The sequence below is a fragment of the Copidosoma floridanum genome, unplaced genomic scaffold, assembly GCF_036245765.1.
Source record: "Copidosoma floridanum isolate Cflo_tuat_1 unplaced genomic scaffold, Cflo_Japanese_pri ptg000020l, whole genome shotgun sequence".
NCBI classification, from domain to species: Eukaryota; Metazoa; Arthropoda; class Insecta; order Hymenoptera; family Encyrtidae; genus Copidosoma; species Copidosoma floridanum.
Window position 1 is genome coordinate 30,503,593 of NW_028321897.1, and position 25,274 is coordinate 30,528,866.

Below are 25,274 nucleotides of genomic sequence, written 5' to 3' on the forward strand. Positions count from 1 at the left end.
AAAAAAAATTATGGAACTAACTTCCAGTACTAGTGATTTCATCAGCCTGATCTCTTGTATCCTGCCTTCGTCTTTCTCTTAATTCTCTGGATCTATTTCCAAATAATTCTAGCCATTGAGATTCCATTGAGCGAATTATCGGTAGCTAATGATGAAAAATAAAGAAGAACTGTTAGGTTACTGTTTAACAAGTTTTAAAAATGATACTTAAAATCTCAGTAACTTTTACTTTATGATATCAAAGCTTAAATACACAGTTATATTATTTTAGCCGTAACTGAGATTTCAATACACAAATGAAGATTAGTAAAGAAATGTGTTGTAAAGAATATGATTAGAAAAGAGAATAAAATGATTTCGATTATCTTTGCTTACAAATTTTTGTTTTAATCTAAGCTTTTAAACAAATAACATATATTTCAACTAGTAGCGTAGGCATCTAGAAGATAGATTATAATTATATTTCAAGATACCCATAAATAAATATTCATGTTATGTTTGAATAAACTAAAATTACTAAGACTGCTTGGAAGAAATTTTTAAGTTAGTAAAAATATAGTTTAATTTGAAAGAATGTTGTTTTCATCATTATTGTTACTTTTCTTACTATCTAATTTGTAAACTTACTTTCTCGTTAAGACACTCAACAAAGTCAATGATGTATCCACGTAGCTCTTGGTAATATTTGTAGCGTTGAGCTAGTTCAGGTTCTCTATTTTCTCCTTCTTTCAGTTCAATTTTGCTTTGTGCCAAATCTTCTATGACAGTATTAAAATTTAACTCGTGGCGGCGATGAATTTCTCGCAAGTTAACTAGCCTAAAATATTTTGATTTGTAACTTTGTGATAAAAATCTTTGAGTTATCTGAAAAACTTTATCCATGCAACAATGTCAAGAACTAGCCAACAAAACAAGGTTGTGTAATGACCATTACAATTACCTCTCACGCATTTTCTCCAATATTTCTTCGGCACTAACAGGAATGCACTTTGTAGGATCTGGAGGTTGTATCATGGGTGGTGGTGGTGCTGCTGGTATAGTATTTGATATAACTGAATTTACCACAGGTTCTTGATTACACGTAAGATTTATTGAATTGTACGGGAACATTGAATCCTGTTGCACTGCCACTATCTACAAATTAATTAGTTAACCGATGTAAAAAGACTTAATGGCCTTTAATACAGCTACGTAATACCTGAGCTCCAGTAACACCTTTTCTTATTTGTTGAGTTTCCCATTCTTCTATTTCAAGTTGACTTCCATCGTCAGATACTGAAACAAATTTTCAAATTTAGTTAATGTTAGTAGTACAAAATTAATGCATGGATATGCAAATAAAAATTCGACACAGTAACTCTAATTTTAACATAAAACACGTTTATTTATACAATCTTAAGTCCATACTATCTTAACTGTCTTTATTATTTTACAGAATAAAACAGAAGCTTAAAGAAAGCAAATTCAAATTAATAGACAGAAAGAACGAATGCTAGAGTGTGTACTGACTGACTGACCATGCAGTAATAAACCAAACTATGAAATTTTGATGCTGCAGTGCAGCGCCGCAGCGTCTTAACTCCTTGCTACTGCGTCTACACTAAAATTCAGCTACGAGCGCCAAACACATGTCTAACATTCCCTAATATTTACATCTGAATTCAGTTTAAAAGTAATTTGAAATACAATGACATATAAATATTTAGTTCAGAAAAATAATCTAAATGAGTCAACAGCTGAGGGTGGAGACCAGTCCGACTTCTCCATTCAGTGTGTTGTGACGACCTGAAATACACAGTAAGCAGCATTCATTTCCATGCCTATTGTCACTATCTAACTATTCTCAATTTATTACTTTTACTATCTTAAATCCACTTTCTACTAAGGGTAGTTGACCCAGTACTCGATAGCCTAAGACGAATGAGCTTAATAAACAGTGTAATTAAAAAAAAAAGAGTTAACTAATTTTTTTATTATATGATATGTATATGTAAGAGTGGAATAACGTAAAAACAATTTTTTTTTTCAATATATATTATGTAGAAAAAGTTAATTTTAATAAAATAATGACGGACCCAGTAGCTGATAGTGATAGAGTGGCTTGGAGCAGTAGTCGATATCGACGGACCCAGTAGTCGATAAGTGATAGAATTATAGGTTAGAATTAAATAACTTGAATTTAATACTGCATTATTATAGTTTTTAGTGATTTATGTGTTAAAATTAGTTTAAACTTTTAAACAGTACACATATGTAAGTGGATTTTTAGTAACAATCACGTAAAAAATTTGTTTTAAATAAAGAAAATTACTGAACATTACTAAGAGATTTTTACATGTGATAGAAACAAATTAAAAAAAATTATTTGTCGTTACTAGGAAAATCTTTGTTTTTTTTTTTGGGTTTTGACTGCTGTATCTCAAAATTAATTCCGGTAATTTTATTTTTCAAATATTTCTGTTGTTGTAAATCAATTTCAATTGTATATTCCAAGTTCTTCATAACTTCCGTTTGGGAGTCATCACAGTTGTCCTTTTGTAAACTAATTTGAATTAACTTGAGTTCTGCCTAGTTCTTTTGAATTTTAAGTTTCAATTCAGTCATGCTTTTTTGATGATCAATTTTTTGTTCCCTTAACTTTTTTAAACTCTGATCATTTTCTTTTTTAACTATCATTTGTTCCTCCCTTATTTCTTTTCGTTTAATTTTATTAGCTTCATCTTCTAATTTTTGTTTTGCTTTGAGGTCGTGTTAGGCTCTCTACTCAGGACTAGTGGCTGTAGCGGGCAATTTTTCTTTTTTTTTTCTTGATATTTTGTTTGTCTTTCAATTTTTGAGGGTAAAAAAGATAATTAGTTAATCCGTTGCTAGAGAAAGCCTTTTGAGATGTTGTACCTGGAAAATTGATATTCAAAAACAGGAATACTCTTACTAAAATTTCAACATCTTATTCTTTTTTTTGTTTTTCAAAAGACCTACCACAAATATTGCTTTCAACACATTTCTAAGAGACTTGTACACACCCAAGATTTAAGGAATAATTTGTAAGCACTGCAACAAAACAAAACTTTATAATAAAAACCAAATAACATTATAATTATATTTGATACACCTAAATTAAAAAAACCTTGATCATCGATGGGTGACATTAAAAATGTGTCAGTCTCAGGAGGAGGTTTTCCAAATATAAATAAATTGTTTTTAATATTATTATTGACTAGCTTATCCTGCTTTTTAAATATACTTAAATCTAGAGCAATACCATTATCACAGTTTTACACGTGTGATGATACATGATGCTTTGAAATATCCTGTTAAAGTAAAATATAAAATACGAATGTATTAAATACAAAAATCCTAGTCTTGGATTCATAATAAAAATTAAGTACATGAATTCGTAGTTACGTGATTTAAAAAAAAAGTTTTTTATACCTTCTCACAGATTCTATTTGTATTCAAAGTTTCATTAGTATCAACGTTGCTTCGTGGACTGGCACTTCTTTCATCTTCAGGGAGACTTTTGGGTACATCATCAGTTTTCATCAAGTCTTTTTGTCTTGATAAAACATGTTCAAAATCAAGTTCAACAGGAGAACCACTTACTACTGAACCATTGTCTACTAGTTCTTCAACAACTGCATTAGAAATATTTAGCTGATCCCCTTCACAAACAAAGATTCCTTCGACAACTGTGGATGTTAGTTGTTCGGCAGAATTATTTTCTTCAGAACTAGCTTAGCTAGTATCTTTACTCAAGTTAAAAGTAGACTGGGGTGCATTATTCTTTTCATAAACCACATCATCATCACACATGGACCAAACTTTAAATAATTCCTTGTATTCAATGGCACCGGTCCACTCTTGGCTTTTGTTTTCTTTAAATAAATTTAAAATGTCTGGTTCAATAAAAGATTGAAGAATTTTGAGTTTATCCAGTGATGCATGTGGATGAACATTAGAGTCCTGGTTCTCTTGTTCAGGCTGATCTGTTACTAGGGGACCACTGATTAATCTTGAAAAATCTATACTTCTTTCATTGAAAGGATAAAGCCCACACTTAGAACAGGAATTTTGAAAAATTTTATTTAAATTCAAACCATTCAAGGCTTTTTTCAACACACTTGGAAAGAAAACTTTGGTAGGGTGCTGTCCATTGTTTTCCAATCTTCAATTTCTTACTTCTTCTTTATAGGCTGTTTTAAGTGGTCGAAAAAGTCCTATATCCATGGGTTGGTGCAGATGTGTTGCATTTGGTACTAGGCCAATCGACTCTATTTGATGGTCACAACAAAAGTCACTCAATGCTTTTGTCAAGTGACAGCTGTGGCCATCCACGTACAAAATAACTGGAAACTGTATATTGTTCCTTACACACCATGGATAGAATTGATTCACTACATATGATTTAAAAGTTTCACTAGTCATCCAGCCAGATTCGGACTTTCCAAGGATGAAATCACTGGGAAAATGCTCAGCAATCACTTTGGGTATTCGTTCATAGTTGTAAATAATCATGGGTGGGATTAATTGTCCTGCAGCACTTCCTCCAATCAATGCCGTGTAACATTGCTTATCATTCTTACAAACATTATAAACATTCTTATTTCCTCTTTCAGTCAAAACTTTGTCAGTTTTTGGGCAGAGCATGAAAGCAGATTCATCACAATTAAATATTCGATTGGGTTCCACATTTAACAAATTTTTTTTCTCCAAGTAGTTCCCTACCTCTGCATACCAATCTCTGAAGGATTTTTGGCTTACATTCGATCTTGCCTTGGTAAGATTTTGACAAAATTTTTCTTATAATTCGGGATTTCTTCTCAAGAAAGCTGCATACCAGTGTTTTGATGGCCTACCATCGGTGAACGGTGTGATTCGTTTTGTGTTTTTCACAATTATTTGAACACTGTCCAGTAAATGCTGCTTAGTCACTGGAAATCCACACTTGCTCATCGAGAAAATCCAGTTGACTATGTCCTTTTCTTCTTTTAGACTTAAAATACTACTGGGTCCTTTTTTAGTTTACAGAGGATAAATACCTTTCACTCTAGAATACAGCGTTGCATAAGGTACCTTGTGGATCCTACTTGCTTCATTTATCGCTGTTCCCGTTTTGACAGCATCAAGCGCATTTTGTAAATCATTTTTTGAATAAGGTGACACACGACGGGATTTTTTGCTCTGCAAATAAAAAAAAATATTAGATGCAGAAACTGCTTCATATTCAAGTTAGGTTATGTTACGTTTTTTTTCATACAATAACTATTTACACAATTGTTAATAAAATAATAATTAAGTTATAAAACTAAAGTTATGATAACAAAATACTGCTTGATTTCAAGAAAATAAACGCTAAATTGCAATTGCATTAACGTTATCGACTACTACTCCACGAGTAAATTCAGAAACCCAGTAGCCGATAATTGAATTATATAAATATTACGTTTTTTATTTTATATCTTACCTTTTTTTCCTTGCCCATTTTCACACGATTTACAGCCTTGAGCTTATTACACTCTTATAAATATAACGTTAATAAAATAAACCAGCGTAGAGAATGTAACAAAGTGCTAAGCGGCAATATTACAAGAAGGCGCTCCGATCGTCTGAACAGAGGCATGTCCACGAATTAAAGCATTCCAATTTAAATAACGTAACGTAATTTTAATTCTTGTGTGCAGCCTGTATAGCCTAATCATAATTCTGAATAAAAAATTTTTTTTAAGCCTCCCAAATGTCTTTTTTTTTATTAATTGGTTTTTTATAGAATTATCGACAACTGGGTCCTTATCGAGTACTGGATCAACTACCCTTACCATGCACAAAGTTATTCATTCAAATTCCAAATTTTCCTCTTTGGTTTTTCATCCAATTCAAACGGCAGAGGTTTTGTAAAAAAATCTGCCAATCGCTCGTTTGACGGAATCCATTGAACAGTTATTTTTCCACTAATCACACATTGCTTATCATAGTAGGCTTTGATTTCAGTCATGTGACTCAGTCACCTACCACCATTTATCTCGGTGCTTGCTCCAGCGGACTTGTTGTCACACTACAGGTCCGCGGGCAATAGAATGCAAAACAATATAAAACTTATCAAGTGTTCCAGTCCTATCAACCCTTGGCTTGCATTACACATCGCCACCTATTCGCCACCTATATAATTCTGATTTCTTGACTTCTAAGTAGCTGTATCACAATAAAACCTTACAAGATCCCTCTGTTGTAATTGAGCTATTGCAGTCTGCCAAACTCGCATCTGTAAAGGCTTTCAGTCCATCTTTATAGCCACTGTAAGTTCATCCTAAAGTTCTTGTGTATTTCAAATAGCAAAACACCCACTTGACTATTTTCAAATCATCTTCAGTTATGCAAACTTGGTATCTGCTTAGCAATTTCACAGAGTATGAGATATCTGGACTAATTATGTTGGCTAGATACAACAATCTACTAACTGCTTCTCTGTGAAGCACATTATCTCTCATTTTTGTTCTATTCAACTTGCCAGCATCTTCAGATTATTGTCTACTCTTTCTTAGTCAATTTAACGCTTGATTCATCACCATTCGTGTTCTTTGTAGTTTAGAATCGTCAAATCCAAATTATTCAAGCACTGTGTCGATTAATGATATCTGGGTTAGTGAAATTGTTCTGTATTTTCTTTCACTTATAACTTTAATACCTAAGAAAGTGCCGATCTCACCAAGATCTGACATTTCAAACTCAGATTGCTGACCAATCTTGATTTCAGTAAGTTTACCTATACAATTGCTAATTATTATCATACCATCTACATGTAAAATTAAGACTAAAAAATCATCCTCCTCTCTCTATGTATAAAGGCAAAGCTCACTGGTTTGTGACTGTAGTCTCAATTTAGAGGCAATTTTACGAAAGCACTCATTCCATCTTGCCAGGCTGATCTTGAGTTTGTAAAGGCTTTCTCCAATTTCAAAACTTTATCATTCTTAAGTCTATCTTCATCAAGCAGACCTTCAGGAGTCTCCATTTATATTTGTTCCTTGATTGAACCAATTAAAAATACTGTCTTGACATCAAGTTGGCAAAGCTCCAGATTACATCAATAAATAATTAATATTACTGATCTCATAAGAACTAATCCAGACACGGGAGCGTAAGTTTCTTGCAAAGTCGTACTTATTCCTATCATTGAAGCCATAAATCACCAACCTTGTTTTAAACTTTGTATTTCCATTTTATCTATCTTCTTTTTAGGACCCATCGAGGGTTTATAATGCTTGACTTGACTTTTTCTGAACTCATGGCCTAATTGGTTTATCAACAATTTTCTCTACGTGACTTTTAATCATTGACTGTAGTTTTTCATCAATTGCTGTGAGTCATTGATCTCTATTTTGAGCTGTGACAGCTTTTATGTAGTTTGCGGGATCCTTCTTTAATCCAGCAATCAGGGCATGCGTCATTTTATCTTCAACCTCTACGATAAAACAATCAACATCACCTTTACACTGAAGCAGCTTATTTAACATGTTTTCGAAAGTGACGTTCGCAAACTTCATGTCAATAATAATAGCAGATTATTTAAAGTTTTCTTGAACAAGCACTATATTCTTTTTTGGTCGTCCTAGCTTTCTCTTGACTCATGTCGTCCCTTCGTTTCTTATAACTTTTTAGGACTATCTTTATGAAACACAACAAGCCAGACATACAAATGTCTATCTTATAATTATTTCAGTTCGCTATCATATCTTTTTCCCAGATTTCTCTGAATACAAGTCTTTCTTGGAATTTCACATCCCTACTCTAATAAAATTTTCTGTCTTCTGGTCTTAGAAAAATGTAGACGGTAGTAGTATAACTAACCAGCACCACTCGTGTATCTTGTGGGCCGAATTTAGATCTAGTGGTGCTTTGTATCTTGATGAATGACACACAACTAAATATTCTAATTTGGATTTTATCTACCTTCGGTTTGGGGGCAAACTTTTCTTAAGGGGCTATCATTTCGTTGGACCAGTGTGGTGTGCTTACATTGTAGCACCAAAGGCTAGATCACATATGTTCTCCCTAAATCCGGAGTCATACATGTAGGCTTGCACTTGTCGTGCAATGTGCGATGAAATCGTTCTGAGACGTCATTGTGTTGAGAAGCATCTGGACAGGCCAGATTGTGTTGGCGTAAACTATGTTAAATAATGTAATTACCCTTTCTCTTTTAGTGCTATAAGGCAATCTTTTAAATTTAGCAATGTGGCACATTTCGAATGTTGCAATAAGATTATCGAATACAGACTTCTTCAAATCTTTCTTGTCTGGTTACTTTATTCGCAATGCCTTGAGATGCTCCACCGATGCATGTCCGAACCTTATGAGACAGAGTATGGCTCTGTTATTTTATTCAAATGCATTATACTTCTTTGTAAAGCAACTTTAAGCCTCTGGAATTTCACCAATTATAAGTTCTTCACAATCATTAATTTCTTTATCTATGATAGTTTTTTTTAAACTCGTTTGGTTGACTAGTATCTAACCAAGCTCTTTCAGACACATTGTTTAAGATTCTAGGGTAGCTTTTACTATCATTGGTGCTGACTCAATGAACCTTTGCGATCTTTGCTGCAGGGGCATTTTTCATCGTTAATCAATCTATAATTTCTCGGCACTTTTTGTTATTACTTGTGCACAGATCATCTTGCACTACTTCCAGTTTCCGATAATGACTTTTATAGACGCCAACCATTAGAGTCTTGTTAAAGCGCGGGCCAAATATATCTAGCTTTATGATATCTAAGTAGATACTCATAACTCGTTCAGCAAACTGGTGAGACGACAGCAAGTTACCAGCGAGCACTTCAGCGCATATAATTCTATCGAAGACTATCTTGTTTTTGTTATTACTACCCGAAACACAACCATCTTCTTTCACTCTCAAGTCCACGAAGGAATTTTTATCCACGCATTCGATTTATTTCCTTCTACAATCTAAAATTTTTTAAATACAGTTTGGGTTCAGCAAAATGCCCTGTAGCACTTAAGTCTACTACAAACTTAGTTTCGTTCTTGCTATAATTATTAACGAGAGTTTCCTCAGTGTAAGTGAAGAACAGAGTTTTGGGGTCTACAACAAACAAACTAATACATACATTAGATCAAGACAATTCTATACTACGTTTACCTTCTTCACCATGTTTCTTCTTATCAACCTTGGTTTTTTTGTTGTTATTTTCTGCATGCTGTTTATTATCTTTGCGTTTGTTATTATGTCCATCATTACTATTATTTATTTTATTTGTATTACTACTGTTACCACCACTATTGTTGTTCAGGTCTTATTTGAATTATTTTTGCACCATTCAAAAAGGTCCCGTAAATTTTAGACAAATCATTGGCAGATGTAACACCGTCTGAAATTATGATCCTTCTTCTTCGGGCAGGCCCTCGAGATGTGACCTTTGCTGTTACATCCACAATAGAGGGTGCTGATCTTTGCTACATTTGAGGCCATTATGGTAGCAGTAGACCGGGATCTTTTCCTCAGTTTGGCACAGCACCAACTGATAGTCGTGAAAGTGATCCTTTAGCCTCCTGTTTCAAAATACATTGACGTAAGTACATATAAGACAAGCAATCCTTGCTTGTAAACAATCTATAAAAATCTGCAATTTTTACATCTCGTACTTTATTGATAATTGCATGATGAAAGTTGGATCTTTTTTTATTTTCAGGAAAATTAAGAGTTTTGCTCACAAGTTTGAAAGATTTTACTAAACCATAAAAAAATTTGCAAAATTTAGTAGCACTCAGCTTTTTCAAAACAAATTTAACAGATAAATTTTGTTGCGTATCTGATACGCATGCGTCATTGTATTACTTTTTTTTAGATCTTTCATTTTTTGCACCATTATCAAAGAATCGGTAATGTATTATACTCTTTTTTCGTAATCTAGTGATAATCTACTTAGTGTAACGTTTAAAGCCTATTGTGTATCTTCTTTTATCTTTTCTTAAAAAATATTAATAGTAGTTTCTTATTTTTGATCAACTGTGGGTAGTGACTTTTTAATTTTCAATTCTAACTGCAATTCTCTTACGAATAATTTTACTTAAATTGCAGTAGTGAGGTAATAGTTGAAGCAACCTAAAATATCTTCATTAGTGACTTTTATCTTTAAACTATGATTAGATATTCTACGCATAATCATCAGCAAGTTATCAATGGAGTCACAGTTTAAATTAATTAATTGCCTACCTACTATAGGTACAAAGGTCAACGTAGTGGACTAGTTTACTACATGTATGTGACTCCTGGCAATTTCTTGCTTAAGAGTCTCTATTTTTCTTTGTTGAGCAGCCAGACTCTTTTCACAAAGTCACTTCTAGAAGGCATTTCACTTAAAATTACATTCTGAAACTTGGTAAAGCTCTTCATAAGACTCTAATGCCATATCATTAAAATACCTCATTTTAAACAACTTAAAACTTATAGCATAGAGTTTATCCAGTGATGCATGTGGATGAACATTAGAGTCCTGGTTCTCTTGTTCAGGCTGATCTGTTACTGGGGGACCACTGATTAATCTTGAAAAATCTATACTTCTTTCATTGAAAGGATAAAGCCCACACTTGAAACAGGAATTTTAAAAAATTTTATTTAAATTCAAACCATTCAAGGCTTTTTTCAACACACTTGGAAAGAAAACTTTGGTAGGGTGCTGTCCATTGTTTTTCAATCTCCAATTTCTTACTTCTTCTTTATAGGCTGTTTTAAGTGGTCGAAAAAGTCCTATATCCATGGGTTGGTGCAGATGTGTTGCATTTGGTACTAGGCCAATCGACTCTATTTGATGGTCACAACAAAATGCACTTGTCGTGCAATGTGCGATGAAATCGTTCTGAGACGTCATTGTGTTGAGAAGCATCTGGACAGGCCAGATTGTGTTGGCATAAACTATGTTGCGTAAAATACGTTTATCGAAAGAAAATTAGATTAACTATGCTGTTTATTCCTTAGTTTTCCACTCCCACGTAAAAAGTATTTGTGTCATTTTATTCATACTATAAAAAACTAGATGCCGTGAAGAATACTCAGTAATTTTTTTAAAGCATGTTACTGATACACAAAAGAGTTAAAAACAAATGTATTTTTTTAATCAAGAGAGCAGATATTTTTAAGCTGGGTTAGTACAGCAGACTTTATCATAGTGTCTTATGCACATACACATGGTCTCCTTTATATCCTGCGGGAGCGCCACAACTCTCTAGGGAAGTTTTTAGCTGTTAAAAATGTATAAGTTGCTCTCTTACAAAAATGAACCTGAAACTGGCGGTTAGAGTTGCAGGCCACCCAAGGGCGAATAGGTGGTGTCAAGAGGCCCCATGACTCTACAAAACAACTAATAGTAAGGGCAGCTGAGGCTTAGAACAACTATCAACCATATGTAATAAGTCTTTAAACTTTATTCAATGTCATCATACAACAAATAACAACGTCATAAACAAGTCAAACAAAAAAAATTAACCATAAATATGCTTATATTAATAATTTATTGGCATAAGTTGTAGCCAACATGGATAAAGAGTTATTAAAAATTTATAAAAAATGAAATAGGCTAAATATAGGTTTTCGACAAAGAATCAACTATGCAGCAGGCCAGCCTGATTCCAGACACTTAAAATTAAGTATTCATACCCTTACAATAGTTGATTATTAGTATATATTATTGCTAACATGAGTAAAAAGTCATTAAAAAGGTATAAACAATTTAAATAGGCAAAATATCGATTTTCTGCTAAAAATCAACTACAACATAACCCAGCATAATTTCCAGCACTTTTAATTAAGCCTACATACTCTCACAATAGTTAATTATAAGCAGACATTGTTGCCAAAACGAGTTCAGTGTTATTAAAAAAGTTACTAACTGATTTAATAGGCGAAAAATCGATTTTCTGTGCAAAGTCTACTATAACTAGGCCTAGCATGATTCTAGACACTTAAAATTAAGTATACATACTCTGAAAGCAGTTAACTATTAGCAAATATTATTGCTTACATGGGTGAAAAGTCATGAAAAAAGTTATAAATAAGCTAAATAGATGAAATATCGATTTTCTGTTAAAAATCGACTATAACGTGGCCCAGCATGATTCCAGACACATTATATTAAGCCTACATAATCTCACAATAGTTTTTTTTTAGAAAAAATTATTGCCAACACAGGTTAAAAGTTAATAACGAACTGAACAGGTGAAATATCGATTTTCTGTGTAAAATCGACTATAACTTGGCCTAGCATTATTCTAGACACTTGAAATTAAACAGACAATATTTATTATTAATAATTCACAGGTAAATAATATTGTATACACAGGTGAAAAGTTTTTTAAAGAGTTAGTAACTGATTAAATAAGCGGAATATCGATTTTTTTGTTAAAAATCAACTATAACTTGGCCTAGTATAATCCCAGATACTTAAATTGAGCATACATACTCTCACAATAGCTTATCAGCAAATCTTATTGGAAACGTGGAAAAAAATTATTACAAAAGTTAGAAACAATTTATGTAGACGAAAAATTTCGGCCCAGCATGATTCCAGACGCTTAAAATAAAGCACAGATACTCTTATAATAATGAATCTTAGTGCATTTCATTTCCAATGCGGGTAAAAAGTTGTAAACATTACTATATGTTATTGCAAAAATGCGTTATAATTTATGATAAAAGTTGTTACTAAATTAAACTAGGTAGTATCGATTTACGACAGTAAATTGTTCATGATTCGGCCGAGCATGATTTGTGGAATCTTAATTGACATAAGTACTTTTACTTTTCAACTATTATATGCAAGTAACTATTAAAAACAAATGAGAGTGTAATGTCTTAAAAGAAATTTTGCTTATAACTTAACAGAGCGTAATCCAAAGAATTTTTAATTATGTATACATGTTGTAATGTAACATGAATTAATTTATATACATGGATAGACAGTATTTAAATTGATAAAGAATTAAAACCATTACACGGTGTTTTTGTTAATGAGATTTTTCAATTATAAGCTGCGCTAATCATTAACATACAACGATACCTCACTATTTTATACGTTATATATAAATATCATGCTGCACCGAGGATCATAAAAAATCGATGTTTCGCCTGTTCCAATTGTTTGTAACTTTTAAAATAACTTCTACCTGTTTTGGAAATAATATGTGCAAATGATTTACCAATAAAAAAATATGTACGTCCAATTTCAGTGTCTGGGATCATGCTGGGCCGAGTTATAATCGATTTTTCGCAAAACTTTTTTGATAACTTGTTACCTGTGTTAGCTTGAGAAAATAACTATCAATAAAAGAATTTCGTATTTCATTTTAAGGTTTTGTAATCATGCTGGGCCAAGCTATGGTCGATTTTTCACAAAAAAACGATATTTCACCTAATTAACTTGTTTATTACTTCTTAAATAACTTTTTATCAGTGTAGACAATAACATGTGCTAAAAATAAAATGCTTAATTTAAAATGTCTAGAACCATGCTAAAACAAGTTATAGTGAGTTTTAACTGAAAATCGAAACTTCGCCTGTTTAATTTGTTAAAACTTATTTAATATCCTTACACCTGTATTTACAATTTTTTTTTACTTTGTTATTTACCATATACTGCCATTTAATTAAGTTTAAATACTTATTGTATATAATTAACAGTTGTTTCGAGCTATAGCTAGCCTTAATATTCGTTATTTTGTTGAGGCATGTGGAGCTTTGACACGACCTATTCACCCGTGGCTAGTCACTAACTCAGGCCACCATTTTTAGATTCATCTTACAAGGGTGGGTTAGATAAGAAGAAGCCTGCACACATCTATGTGTAGCTTAACAAAAACTACATGATTATTAACGTAAGGTAGGTTCCTTTCTCTCTCCCACCCTTGTTATGTTCCTCAATTATCGTCACTGACTTTTTTTTACATGACAGTTTTGCTGACCTATAATATTGTTTTAAATATATTTTTGTTTTAACCCAAATGGCTGTTACCAACTTTATAATTCCAGAATGGTGTTTATTTTCTTATTGCTACTGTACCCATGCACCCATTGTAATTTTTTAAAACGTAACTTTATAAGTTCTTAATGAAGGGTATTAATTACATGTAATTATGTTCTGAAAACTACCGATAAGCCTGTTTTAATAAGTTTTTGGTTGCGCATCCGTAAGGTGGTCTTAGTCCTAATATCATAATCTATGTTTAACTTTTTTGTTTTTGTAAATTGATCACTTTGTGTTTTTCTGTTTTGTTTCTCAATATACTACTTGGATGTATAAGTTAACGTACGTTGATACAGTTTCTTTAAACGTCTAGTATTTAATTTCTTTATAGGTTTCGAAGTCATCAAAGCATGTTGCACCATTTTTTTCTTTTTAAAATAATTTTAAAAACAACTGTTCATGAACCTTTGAAGATCTTTTGTTTGATCAACCTACTGCAATATTTTTTTTACACTTTCTCTTTTTTTCTAAATTTTACGTTTGTTATTAAAAATTTCATAGTTTAAAATGTTCACATACTTTGTTGTTTTTGCAAAATAATCGTGCTTATTTTATGACATCTAATTTGTTGATTGCATTTTATAGTTTTATACAAATTTTTAAAATTATTTTTACGAATTATAAGTTCTTTGTTTCCAAAGTGGACAGATAAATTTAAAACTGTACGACTTCTAGCACCGATTAAAAGTTCATGTAGTCCCTAAGCTGCTTTTATTCGACTCACGTATCTAACATCAATAGAACTATTAAAATAATTTTTTTATTTTTTTTATTTTTGAATTTAAATGTATGCTTAGTCACTTACTCTGTAAACTAGCAGTCATAAATACATATATTTTATGTTTTGGATTAATGCACAACATATAAAGATACTATAACATTAACATTTTATCAATAAAGAGTTATAATAAGGTACAAAAATTTAATTATCTACTTAAATTTCACCTTTTGTCCTAGTTTTGTTAATATGCGGGTAACCGTTTGTTTAGAAAGTAGTTTAAAATGTACAATTTCAAACAGTTTTCGGGGATTTTTGGCACAATTTTGATTATAATAAACCATATAAGGACTGCGTTCTATATGAGGACCATGAAGCAAGTGTTTAGTAACTAATTCTGTAAGTTCCGCATTTCCCTAAGAAATTTTAGCAGAAATATTTGTTCAGGCGTACTATTTTTTTGACGGGATGTAGAGTTATTAAAATTTGTTCATGAGGTAGACCACGTTCTTGAAATCCAATTGTATAAACGTATGCCAACACTTTACTAAGAATATAATTTTTAATATAATTTTAAATATCATCCAAAATCGACAGTATTTTAAAATAAAATAATGCGACTGTAATATTTGGAATACCATTACGGGTCGTGTTTTTTGAAAATTTTTACAAAACTTACTTTAGTTTTCTCCATTTGTAATAACATATTACAATGATAAATAATTTTGGTCCATCTCATTTTCTCATTTTAGCTATTGCATCCTGATAGTGCTTCAGCATACATCTTGGACTTCTGGTATGTAAGGATGGCAATACAAAAAGATTTTTAATTTTTTTCCTTTTTTTTAGGACTTTCAAAAATATTAAAATCTCAATAAGTTATTTTATCTAAAAACCCTTAACGAAATTTATATGTAAGACTTTATCTATAATATCTCGAATGATTAAAACGAATTTATTTAATTACGATATACGAGTTAATATTTCCCCATATCAAAATGGACTAAAATTATCTTTATCTGATCTATATAACGGACTGTATTTAGAATACTGCAATATAAAAAGTTTTTCATTTCTTATTAACTAATTTTTAATGTAACTAATACTCTAGCTACAATCTTCCAGAGAAAAAAATAGTTAATTTACCATCCGATCAATAAAATAAGACAGTTTTTTTTTAAATATTTTTTAGAATGGTTATCTGGTAAGTCCTTACAGTCCATTGCCCGGAGACAAAACAATACGATTCAATCTTATGTTTTCCAGTAGAGAAAAATTGATCACTCTCTTTCAGAATATTTCTAGGAATATGGGAAAAATAAATTTCTCCAAAACAAATGTCGGCTTCATTCAATTATTTAACAGTTACAAAAATGTGACATTTTTTCATTTAGTTTTTTGCGAATACCTCCACTTCTAATGCTCTGAAAGAAGTTTTTCGACCACAAATATCGTTGTGATCGAATTTCCTATGAAGGCACTTTTGCAAATCCATTTTTAATTGTTAGTCAGATGTAAATGACAAAAAAGTGCAGAAAAAATTTTTTAAACCGAAAAAATTTAGATCGACATCAAAAAAACTATCATGTTAATTTGAACGTAAGAATATATGTACATTACATTGCATGACAAATAGCTATTTGTAATATTGCAAAACAAATGATAGTTTTTTGTTACATAGTTTTTTAAAGTAAGACTTTAAAGTGATATGGCAAACTTTTCGGTTGGTTAATCGCCATTTTACTACGATAAAAACAGCCAGGGCAGCTCAGCACTCCCATTTGTCCCCCCCTTTGCGACTAGGTAGCAAACCGGTTGTAGTGCGCATGGGGTAAAACGCAGGCTGTGGCTGGCGATTGAATTTCAAAAAGTTGTTTTACACAATTATACAGTAATATACATAGCATCCAACATTAAACATGCTTAATTATCGAATTAACTACAAAAAGTGGTTGTCATAAAAAATGTATGTTTATTTAAATTTTTGTGTACATGAAATTCCAACTTTTGTTGATACATGAAACTTTTTTTTTTATGATCATCTTTCGCAACATCTATAGTCTGTCTAAAAACTTCTACATTACACTAGTATCTATTTCATCGTCCATTGTATCGGATATTTTGTGCAGGATTGAAGGTATTTTTGATAACTTCGAAAAGTCAACGTGCTCGATATTAGAGTAATTTTTTTCCTAAAAAGTACATATTTTAACTACTTGGATCTCTATTTACTTATAATAAAAGATTTTTTAAGACAATGTATGGAAAAAATAATGCCAACTCTACTTTTAAGTGCCCAATGCATTAGACGAATAAAAATGTTTATTTGAATGTGTAAATTTTTTTCCTATATTACAATCAAGATATAACTATATACTTGGTAAAAAGTTGTTAATTAAGCATATTCAATGTTGAATACTACGTTTGTAACTGTATAATTGTGTGAAACAACTCATTAAAATATAAACACCAGCCACAGCCCGTGTTTTGCATAATGCGCGTTGCAACTCGTTGGCCACCTAGTCGCAAGAGAGGGGTATAGATGGGAGCGCTGAGCTAAACTAGCTGTTATGATATGATTTTTCGATTTTTTTATCTTCCCTTTTAATAAAATTGGTAAAGTGCTCCGGCAGTGTCATGCGAAAATACATAAAAATAATACAAAAGGTTTTTCGCAATAAAAATTCAATTATATGTCCATTATTGCAAAAACACCAATTTCTTGTATCTTGGCTTCAGAGCGAGCTAGAGCATTATTTTCTTTTCAAAATTCATGTTTATTTATGACGAATCCAATAAAATTTGTGAGGAAAAAAGAATATGCAAAATTGACTGAGGTATTTGCAATTATTTAGGTTTTAAAATACAATTTGTGCTGGCAAAACGTAAAAATTCTCAAAAATAAATTTTTTTTCATTTGTTTTCATAACTAATATTAAAGACAATGCTTTTATCGAAGCAAAATGTCGATAAACGCATCGGGAAGTTTGTAATATAACTTTAAAGTTCTACTCAAAAATATCGATTCACGAAAAACTAACAATTATTTTGCAATTTTATAAATAGCTATTTGTTATGCAACCGAATATACTATCTTTTCTCACGCTTATGTTCAATTTAACATGATTTTTTTTTACGTCAATGTAAAGTTTTTGCCGCACTTTATTGCCATTAAAATGTTATCAACAATAAATATTGTATTTGTCATAGTGTCTATTTTTTAGAAAATTTGATGACGACAAGATTGGTAGTCCAAAAACTTTTCTGAGAGCATTAGAAGCAGAGACATAAGCAAAAAAGTCAATAAAAACTTATCATTTTTTTATAAACTGTAAAATAAATCAATGAAGCCTACTTTCGATTTAGACAAAACTATTTTTGCTGTATGCCTGGATATATTCTAAAGGAAAATGATCAATTTTTTCTCTACTGGAAAACATAAGATTGAAAAATCCTTCAGGCCATGGACTATTAGGGTGGACAGAAGTCCAAAGACTTCGAAAGTTCGGAGTTCAAAACTATGATATAAACACATCTTGCTGTTTATAAATTATTGTACGTTTTTTTTTGTGACCACTTTTTGTAAAAAAGTATTTTTATAACTCGGTAGTTTTGTCTAGGTATGTAAGTCAACGTAAATGTTTGTATTTTTTGGCTACTAAGTTTTTTTATGTAATCTTTCTTAAAAATTTGATATAAACTTAAATAAAATTATAATTTTTACTGAATTTAATTTTTAATCTGTACCAGAACAGCGTTGTATTAGTAACAAGTATACTTACCATTTGGCTAACGTCAATTTTTTCACCTGATTGTGATATGTATGTATATACATACATACATATATATTGATGTTATATATAAATTTTATATAACGTTGTTTATACAGGGCATTCTAGAAAAACTTTGCTACAAATCATACTGTCTCTTACTAGCCCTCCACCACCGCTATTCCTATTGAACCTTCGTTGGTCCTCAAAGCCCACCCACAAAATAGAGGTAAATTCTGTACTTTTTTCCCTTATTATGACTAAGCTTACATTTTGTTCAGACTCTCATCATTAACGAATTCTCTTTATTTGATGAAATGTCAATGGGGATCAGCAAACGATTTTGAATTAACCTACTGCTGTAATCTTCATATATATAATCTTAACTTTTTAACCTCTAGAAGACAAGACTTTTAATTTCATCATATCCTACTGAAAATACCAATTATTACAAAATTTCCTTTTAAACATGGGTACATCTAAAAACACAATTGATAAATAATTATCAAATAACTTCACTGATTTTGTAAGCAGACTCATGGCAATAAGCTTTTCTAATAGGGCAATATTTCCTCGGTTTGCATTATTGTAATATCAAGTGTTATTTAAATATATGTTTAAGGTTGAGAACAATTTGGCGTAGGGTGGTGGAAGGTGTGTGGATGGCACGAAAGGGCTGTGGAGCTTGTCAGAGTAGTAGTGGAGGTCTGACCAAGAGGTAAGCTGAATCATATTAAGGAAGGAAACGACAGAATTTTAGCATGTTTATAGAAGGGGCGTCGGCGGCTACCATAGACCAGTTACTGGAGCAGTTAGACATATAGATTTCGGTTTTGGCGTGATGTAACGGATTTTGTTGGTGAAATCGGTGGGGAACGGCACCCTCAACAATATCTAGGGGGTGCGCAAGCATGAAATCAACAGAAAAATTTACGGAAGCTCGGAAACTGCAAAATTCGGTAAAAATGACCTGTTTTTTGCCTTTTCTTGATAAATATCTCCTAATGAGAGCTTCTAGGCGAAAAGTTTGCTGCACATGATTTGTTCGTTATTTAATTTGCTAAAAGATGACACGATTTTAATTTTTTTAATTTCCACTTTTGCATTGCAAAATGGCCAAAAACTGCGAAAAAACGTATAGTCACTTTAATCCTTCGCCAAGATAAGAAAATACCCATATTTTTTTATGAAATTCAGGAATTTAGTAGTTTGAGGTATGTATAACTTATATTCAAAACCTCATCACTGTCGGTCAAATAGTTTTTGCATAATGTATTTTGCAATTAAGCGAATTTAAAAAATTAAATTTGTTGCAGCGCCCAAAAAAAAAATCTCATGTTGCTCTTGATTTTTGTACATAGGCTCTGAGACGCACTTTACAATATGTGATCATAAAATTGTTTGTTTAAAAATTTTTTATATGGTTTTTAATTTTTTTAAAAAAACGCCTTACATGCAAAATAGCATAACTCCGCGATTTTTCAAAATAAATTTATAAAACTTGGTGAGCTTATAGGAGGCATCTTACTGAACAATTAGAGCTTTGGAAATCTTTGCTAGCTGCATTAGAACTAAAGTTATAAACGTTCAAAGTTAATAAACTTTTATCACACATAAGACAATGTTATAGCAGAATAAAAAATTTGTTAGTATTTGTTGATACCCACTGTAGCCAAGAACGTTAAGTGTTGCGTTGCATGGTCAGGAAACAGTTTTTTAAAAAATTAAAAACGTACCGAATAATCGTGCGAAATCGGTCGAAAGGTCGGAGTGGGGATGAGAGAACACCGGCGCCAGAAATGCCTCGGCGCGTTTCAAATTCGCTCGAGCCGAAAAAATTGCATTTTCTCAGCTTCTGTTGCACCAATTCAGCTGTTTTTTTTTTTAAGTTGGGGTAGCAAATCGAGAAAAGCTTAACTATCACAGAGAGAAATGTGGTAAAACATTGTTAATAACAATTTTTTAAACAAATTTAAAAAATTACTCATTTTTGTTGGAAAAAAATTTGTAATTTTTTTGTTTTTTTGTTTTATAAAACAATTACATTTTTACACTATCTACAGAATACATAAAATGATAAAATGATATTTTGTATCCATAGTCGTAGCTTTTGAAGGTGTTTCATGTACTAATACTTTATTGATATATTTTTTTATCTTACTCATACGTAGATTTACTTTCAATTTACAGTATAATATATTATGCCGAACTTACCACAATTTAAAATTTGAAAGCTTTATTTTCATGAACAACTGGACATGGACAAGTTTTGTATGCTATACTAGCCCAGATGTATGTGACCTAACTTGATCCTTACAGTCGTTTCTTACACCGAAAGTTGTAAGAAGTTGGGCTACAAATTATGAATGCTCTATATAATGGCAAAAAATCCAGCACCTTTTTAAACGAGTTACGCTACTTATTGTTTAAAAAGAACTCTCGTAAAAGTACATTCAAATTAGAAGCATTACCACCGACAGAATCTGCTACTGCTCTTCACGCTCTACGAACGTACCATCAAGTCCAAGAATGGCTAGGAAATAAACTTAATCCACTAGACTGGGGCTGGGAACTTAAAGAAGGTAAATTATTACCTATATTCGTTGATGGACCTCTTGTACCCGATGAGATATTAAAAGACATCAAATGCAGATGCCAGAAGAACTGTTTGAAATCTTGTACCTGTGTCAAACACGGTTTGCGTTGCTCAGAATATTGTACAAATTGTGCTGGACAAACTTGCAACAACTTTGAGTATAAAAAAATAGAAACGGAAGAAGTCGTAGAAAAAATAATTGATGATGATGATAATGATGATGAAGATATAATGGTTGAACAAGATGATATTAACTTTATTGAAAATTATGAAGAAGAGATAGAACAGGAGGAGGATAAGGAGGAGGAAAAAGAAAGTAAGGAGACAAATGAAAATGAAGTTAATAATATGATTAACCTTAAGCGTAGGTATATTGATGAAATTTAAATTTAAATTTTTTTAAAATAAATAATGTACTATCCATTTTAACTTATTTTGTAACAGTGAAGAAGACAGTTGTATTATAAAAAAGGCAAAAAAAAAAATACAAATTTTTTTCCAACGAAAATGAGTAATTATTTAAATTTGTTTAAAAAATTGTTATTAACAATGTTTTACCACATTTCTCTTTGTGATAGTTAAGCTTTTCTCGATTTGCTACCCCAACTTAAAAAAAAAAACAGCTGAATTGGTGCAACAGAAGCTGAGAAAATGCAATTTTTTCGGCTCGAGCGAATTTGAAACGCGCCGAGGCATTTCTGGCGCCGGTGTTCTCTCATCCCCACTCCGACCTTTCGACCGATTTCGCACGATTATTCGGTACGTTCTTAATTTTTTAAAAAACTGTTTCCTGACCATGCAACGCAACACTTAACGTTCTTGGCTACAGTGGGTATCAACAAATACTAACAAATTTTTTATTCCGCTATAACATTGTCGTATGTGTGATAAAAGTTTATTAACTTTGAACGTTTATAACTTTAGTTCTAATGCAGCTAGCAAAGATTTTCAAAGCTCTAATTGTTCAGTAAGATGCCTCCTATAAGCTCACCAAGTTTTATAAATTTATTTTGAAAAATCGCGGAGTTATGCTATTTTGCATGTAAGGCGTTTTTTTAAAAAAATTAAAAACCATATAAAAAATTTTTAAACAAACAATTTTATGATCACATATTGTAAAGTGCGTCTCAGAGCCTATGTACAAAAATCAAGAGCAACATGAGATTTTTTTTTTGGGCGCTGCAACAAATTTAATTTTTTAAATTCGCTTAATTGCAAAATACATTATGCAAAAACTATTTGACCGACAGTGATGAGGTTTTGAATATAAGTTATACATACCTCAAACTACTAAATTCCTGAATTTCATAAAAAAATATGGGTATTTTCTTATCTTGGCGAAGGATTAAAGTGACTATACGTTTTTTCGCAGTTTTTGGCCATTTTGCAATGCAAAAGTGGAAATTAAAAAAATTAAAATCGTGTCATCTTTTAGCAAATTAAATAACGAACAAATCATGTGCAGCAAACTTTTCGCCTAGAAGCTCTCATTAGGAGATATTTATCAAGAAAAGGCAAAAAACAGGTCATTTTTACCGAATTTTGCAGTTTCCGAGCTCCCGTAAATTTTCCTGTTGATTTCATGCTTGCGCACCCCCTAGATATTGTTGAGGGTGCCGTTCCCCACCGATTCCACCAACAAAATCCGTTACATCACGCCAAAACCACATAAAAATCTATAGTACCTGGACTACCAGGAGACTGTGGGGAGGAAGGGTTGCAGGGGAGGGATTTGTGGAGGGATGTGTTGAATTTTGGAGGTTTTGTCTAGAATGCTTTAAACTAACAACTATGTAATTTTTGTGTATGTATATACTCTTCGGTTCATCCCCCTGCGCGCTTAACGGCTAACCCCTTTAATGCCCCATTATAATCCTTCACGTAGGCTTTGAGATAGGAGGCAAAAGGTCTTAAATGAAAGAAATGTTTTTCAACTGAAAAACATGAGTTGTATAAGTTGTATGATAATAACTGTATATTGTATAATTTTATAATAACAATAACAAAGATGTAATAAATACCTCTCTTATAAGTTAAGTACGGTTGTTATCAAAAAATCAGCTTTAGTTGGTCTGTGGTAAACTATAAAGAACGGTTTATAATAGAAGTAAATCAAACATAATTATTCTACTAAATAAAAAAAAATCTAGCATAGAAGTGAAGATATTTTGACAGTTAATATTATAATTTATAAGTTTCATTTTTTATTTATAATTTTTTCAATTTACACAAATAATGTAATGTAATATAGATAGGGACACCATGACATTTAATCTTCCGTTCAAAATAGTTTAATTTGTGTTCTGAAAAAAGTAAGATAATTATGTATCAAAAATTACTACAATGCTTGATAATCATCAACATGCTATTGAAATTCTTTAATTTCTTTTTTACGAACTCTATTGTAATGCTTTTTTACTGCGACTTTTCTTGAAAATTTTCTTCCACAATATTTACAACTTTCATTGTGCTCCGAGTTACATACATGTTAATAACGCCATGAATGTATTGCGCTTTTAAATTTTCGGTCACAGATGACCAACGTATAATTTTATCGTACGTATGTTTATATACGTTGCGTGCAAAATGTTTTTTTTTACAACTATATTTCTCACACTATATTCAAAAAATTTGTTGGTATGTTCCTTTTAATCAATTTTCAATTTTTACGTAGTTTTAAGAACATATGGGAAATATTTACACTCAAGGTAGCTCTTTGACATCAAATTACTAAATAAATAGCTCAAATTTTGATTTTTTTATCTTGCTTAATATTTTACATTATGACGAAACACTTTTACTAATCACTCTGGTTACAGAGAGCACCCCTGTATTGTTACTTAAACTATCTTGAGTACATATGTTTAGTACAAGTATGTTTATTATCTATCCTTTTTATTCATTTTACGCTAACAATGGAAGTGCGTAAAAACAGTTAAACACATTTTTACTAATAAATCTAATTACAGAGAGCGCCCCTGTATTGTTACTAAAACTATCTTTAGTACATATATTTAATAAAACCATGTTTATTATCCATCCTTTTTATACATTCTAAGCTGACAATGAACAGGCATTGAAACAGTAGAAAAATAGAGTAGAGGAAAGTGAGGGTGGTGGGGGACAAGAAAAATCAAGAGAAGAGACAGTGAAGGGGCAATGTAGGAGCAGTGGAGGGGTAATGTAGGGGCAGTGAAGGAGAAATGTAAAGGAGCGGTGAAGGGAATCATATATATATATATATATATATATATATATATATATATATTGGGATAAATAACGTAAAAATAAGACTAATTTTAACATCATTTGTGGGGGAAGTGGTGAACGGTGGGGGATCATTTGGGGACAGTGCAGAGGGCAGGGGGGTCATGTGAAATGCTTCGGTCGTTTAACTTTGTAATATAGGGGGATACACACACACATATACGCACACATCTTCCAATATTATATAGTCATTTAATAGAGTCATTCCACACAACCCCCCCTCACCTCCCTCCTTGACCACCACTCTAAATAGGGTACAAGTCTAACAGTTTTTACGTTATTTTTATTAGGTTCAACTATTGATAAGCCCCCTATCCACCCCTCACCCATAAACCACCTTTCAGCCTCCCACTTAATTTTAATAAGCCCCCTTTAGCCCTTCCTACACCCCCTAGAGCCCCCTAAAAATAAAGGATAATTCTATTAGTTAAAACTATATTTTTATTGGGTTAAATTTCAAATTAGCCCCTCTCCGTCCCCGCCACATAATTTTATAACTCAATAAGCCTCCCTTACAATTCAAAAGACCTCCTTTCAGCCTTCCATCAGTAGCATCTCTAAATAAAGTAAGATTATATCAGTAATCATTTCATTTCAAGTTTAATAACTTTTTGCACCATCACTCTAAGCTCTCTTTACACTTTTTAAGAAAACGTCTTAGCCCTTCCAGAATTTCTAAACAGTTACTTTTTATCACTCCTTAGCTCTACGTTACTATTTGTTATTCGAATGTAATAGTTATCTAAGCTGTATAATTTTTTAGCACATTACTATAATGTCAGGTTTTACCTGTTTTTATTGGGTTGAATTCTTGTTTAGTCTCTTTTCGCCCCCTCTCATAACTTTATAACCCAACAACCGCATAATCCAACACAATTATCAAAAACTTC

General features: G+C 31.8%; 1 protein-coding gene across 1 annotated transcript in view; it reads right to left on the bottom strand.

The window, feature by feature from the left end:
* The window catches only part of LOC106643749 (PAX3- and PAX7-binding protein 1), a 316,808-nt gene that overhangs the window by 151,301 nt on the left and 140,233 nt on the right, over positions 1-25,274 (bottom strand). Inside the window, exons 7-10 of the mRNA XM_089593866.1 lie at positions 1,199-1,275; positions 941-1,134; positions 628-817; positions 22-145 (exon numbers count right to left, since the gene is read on the bottom strand). Coding sequence (XP_089449992.1) covers positions 22-145; positions 628-817; positions 941-1,134; positions 1,199-1,275 — 585 coding nt within the window. The remainder of the gene's footprint in view (positions 1-21; positions 146-627; positions 818-940; positions 1,135-1,198; positions 1,276-25,274) is intronic.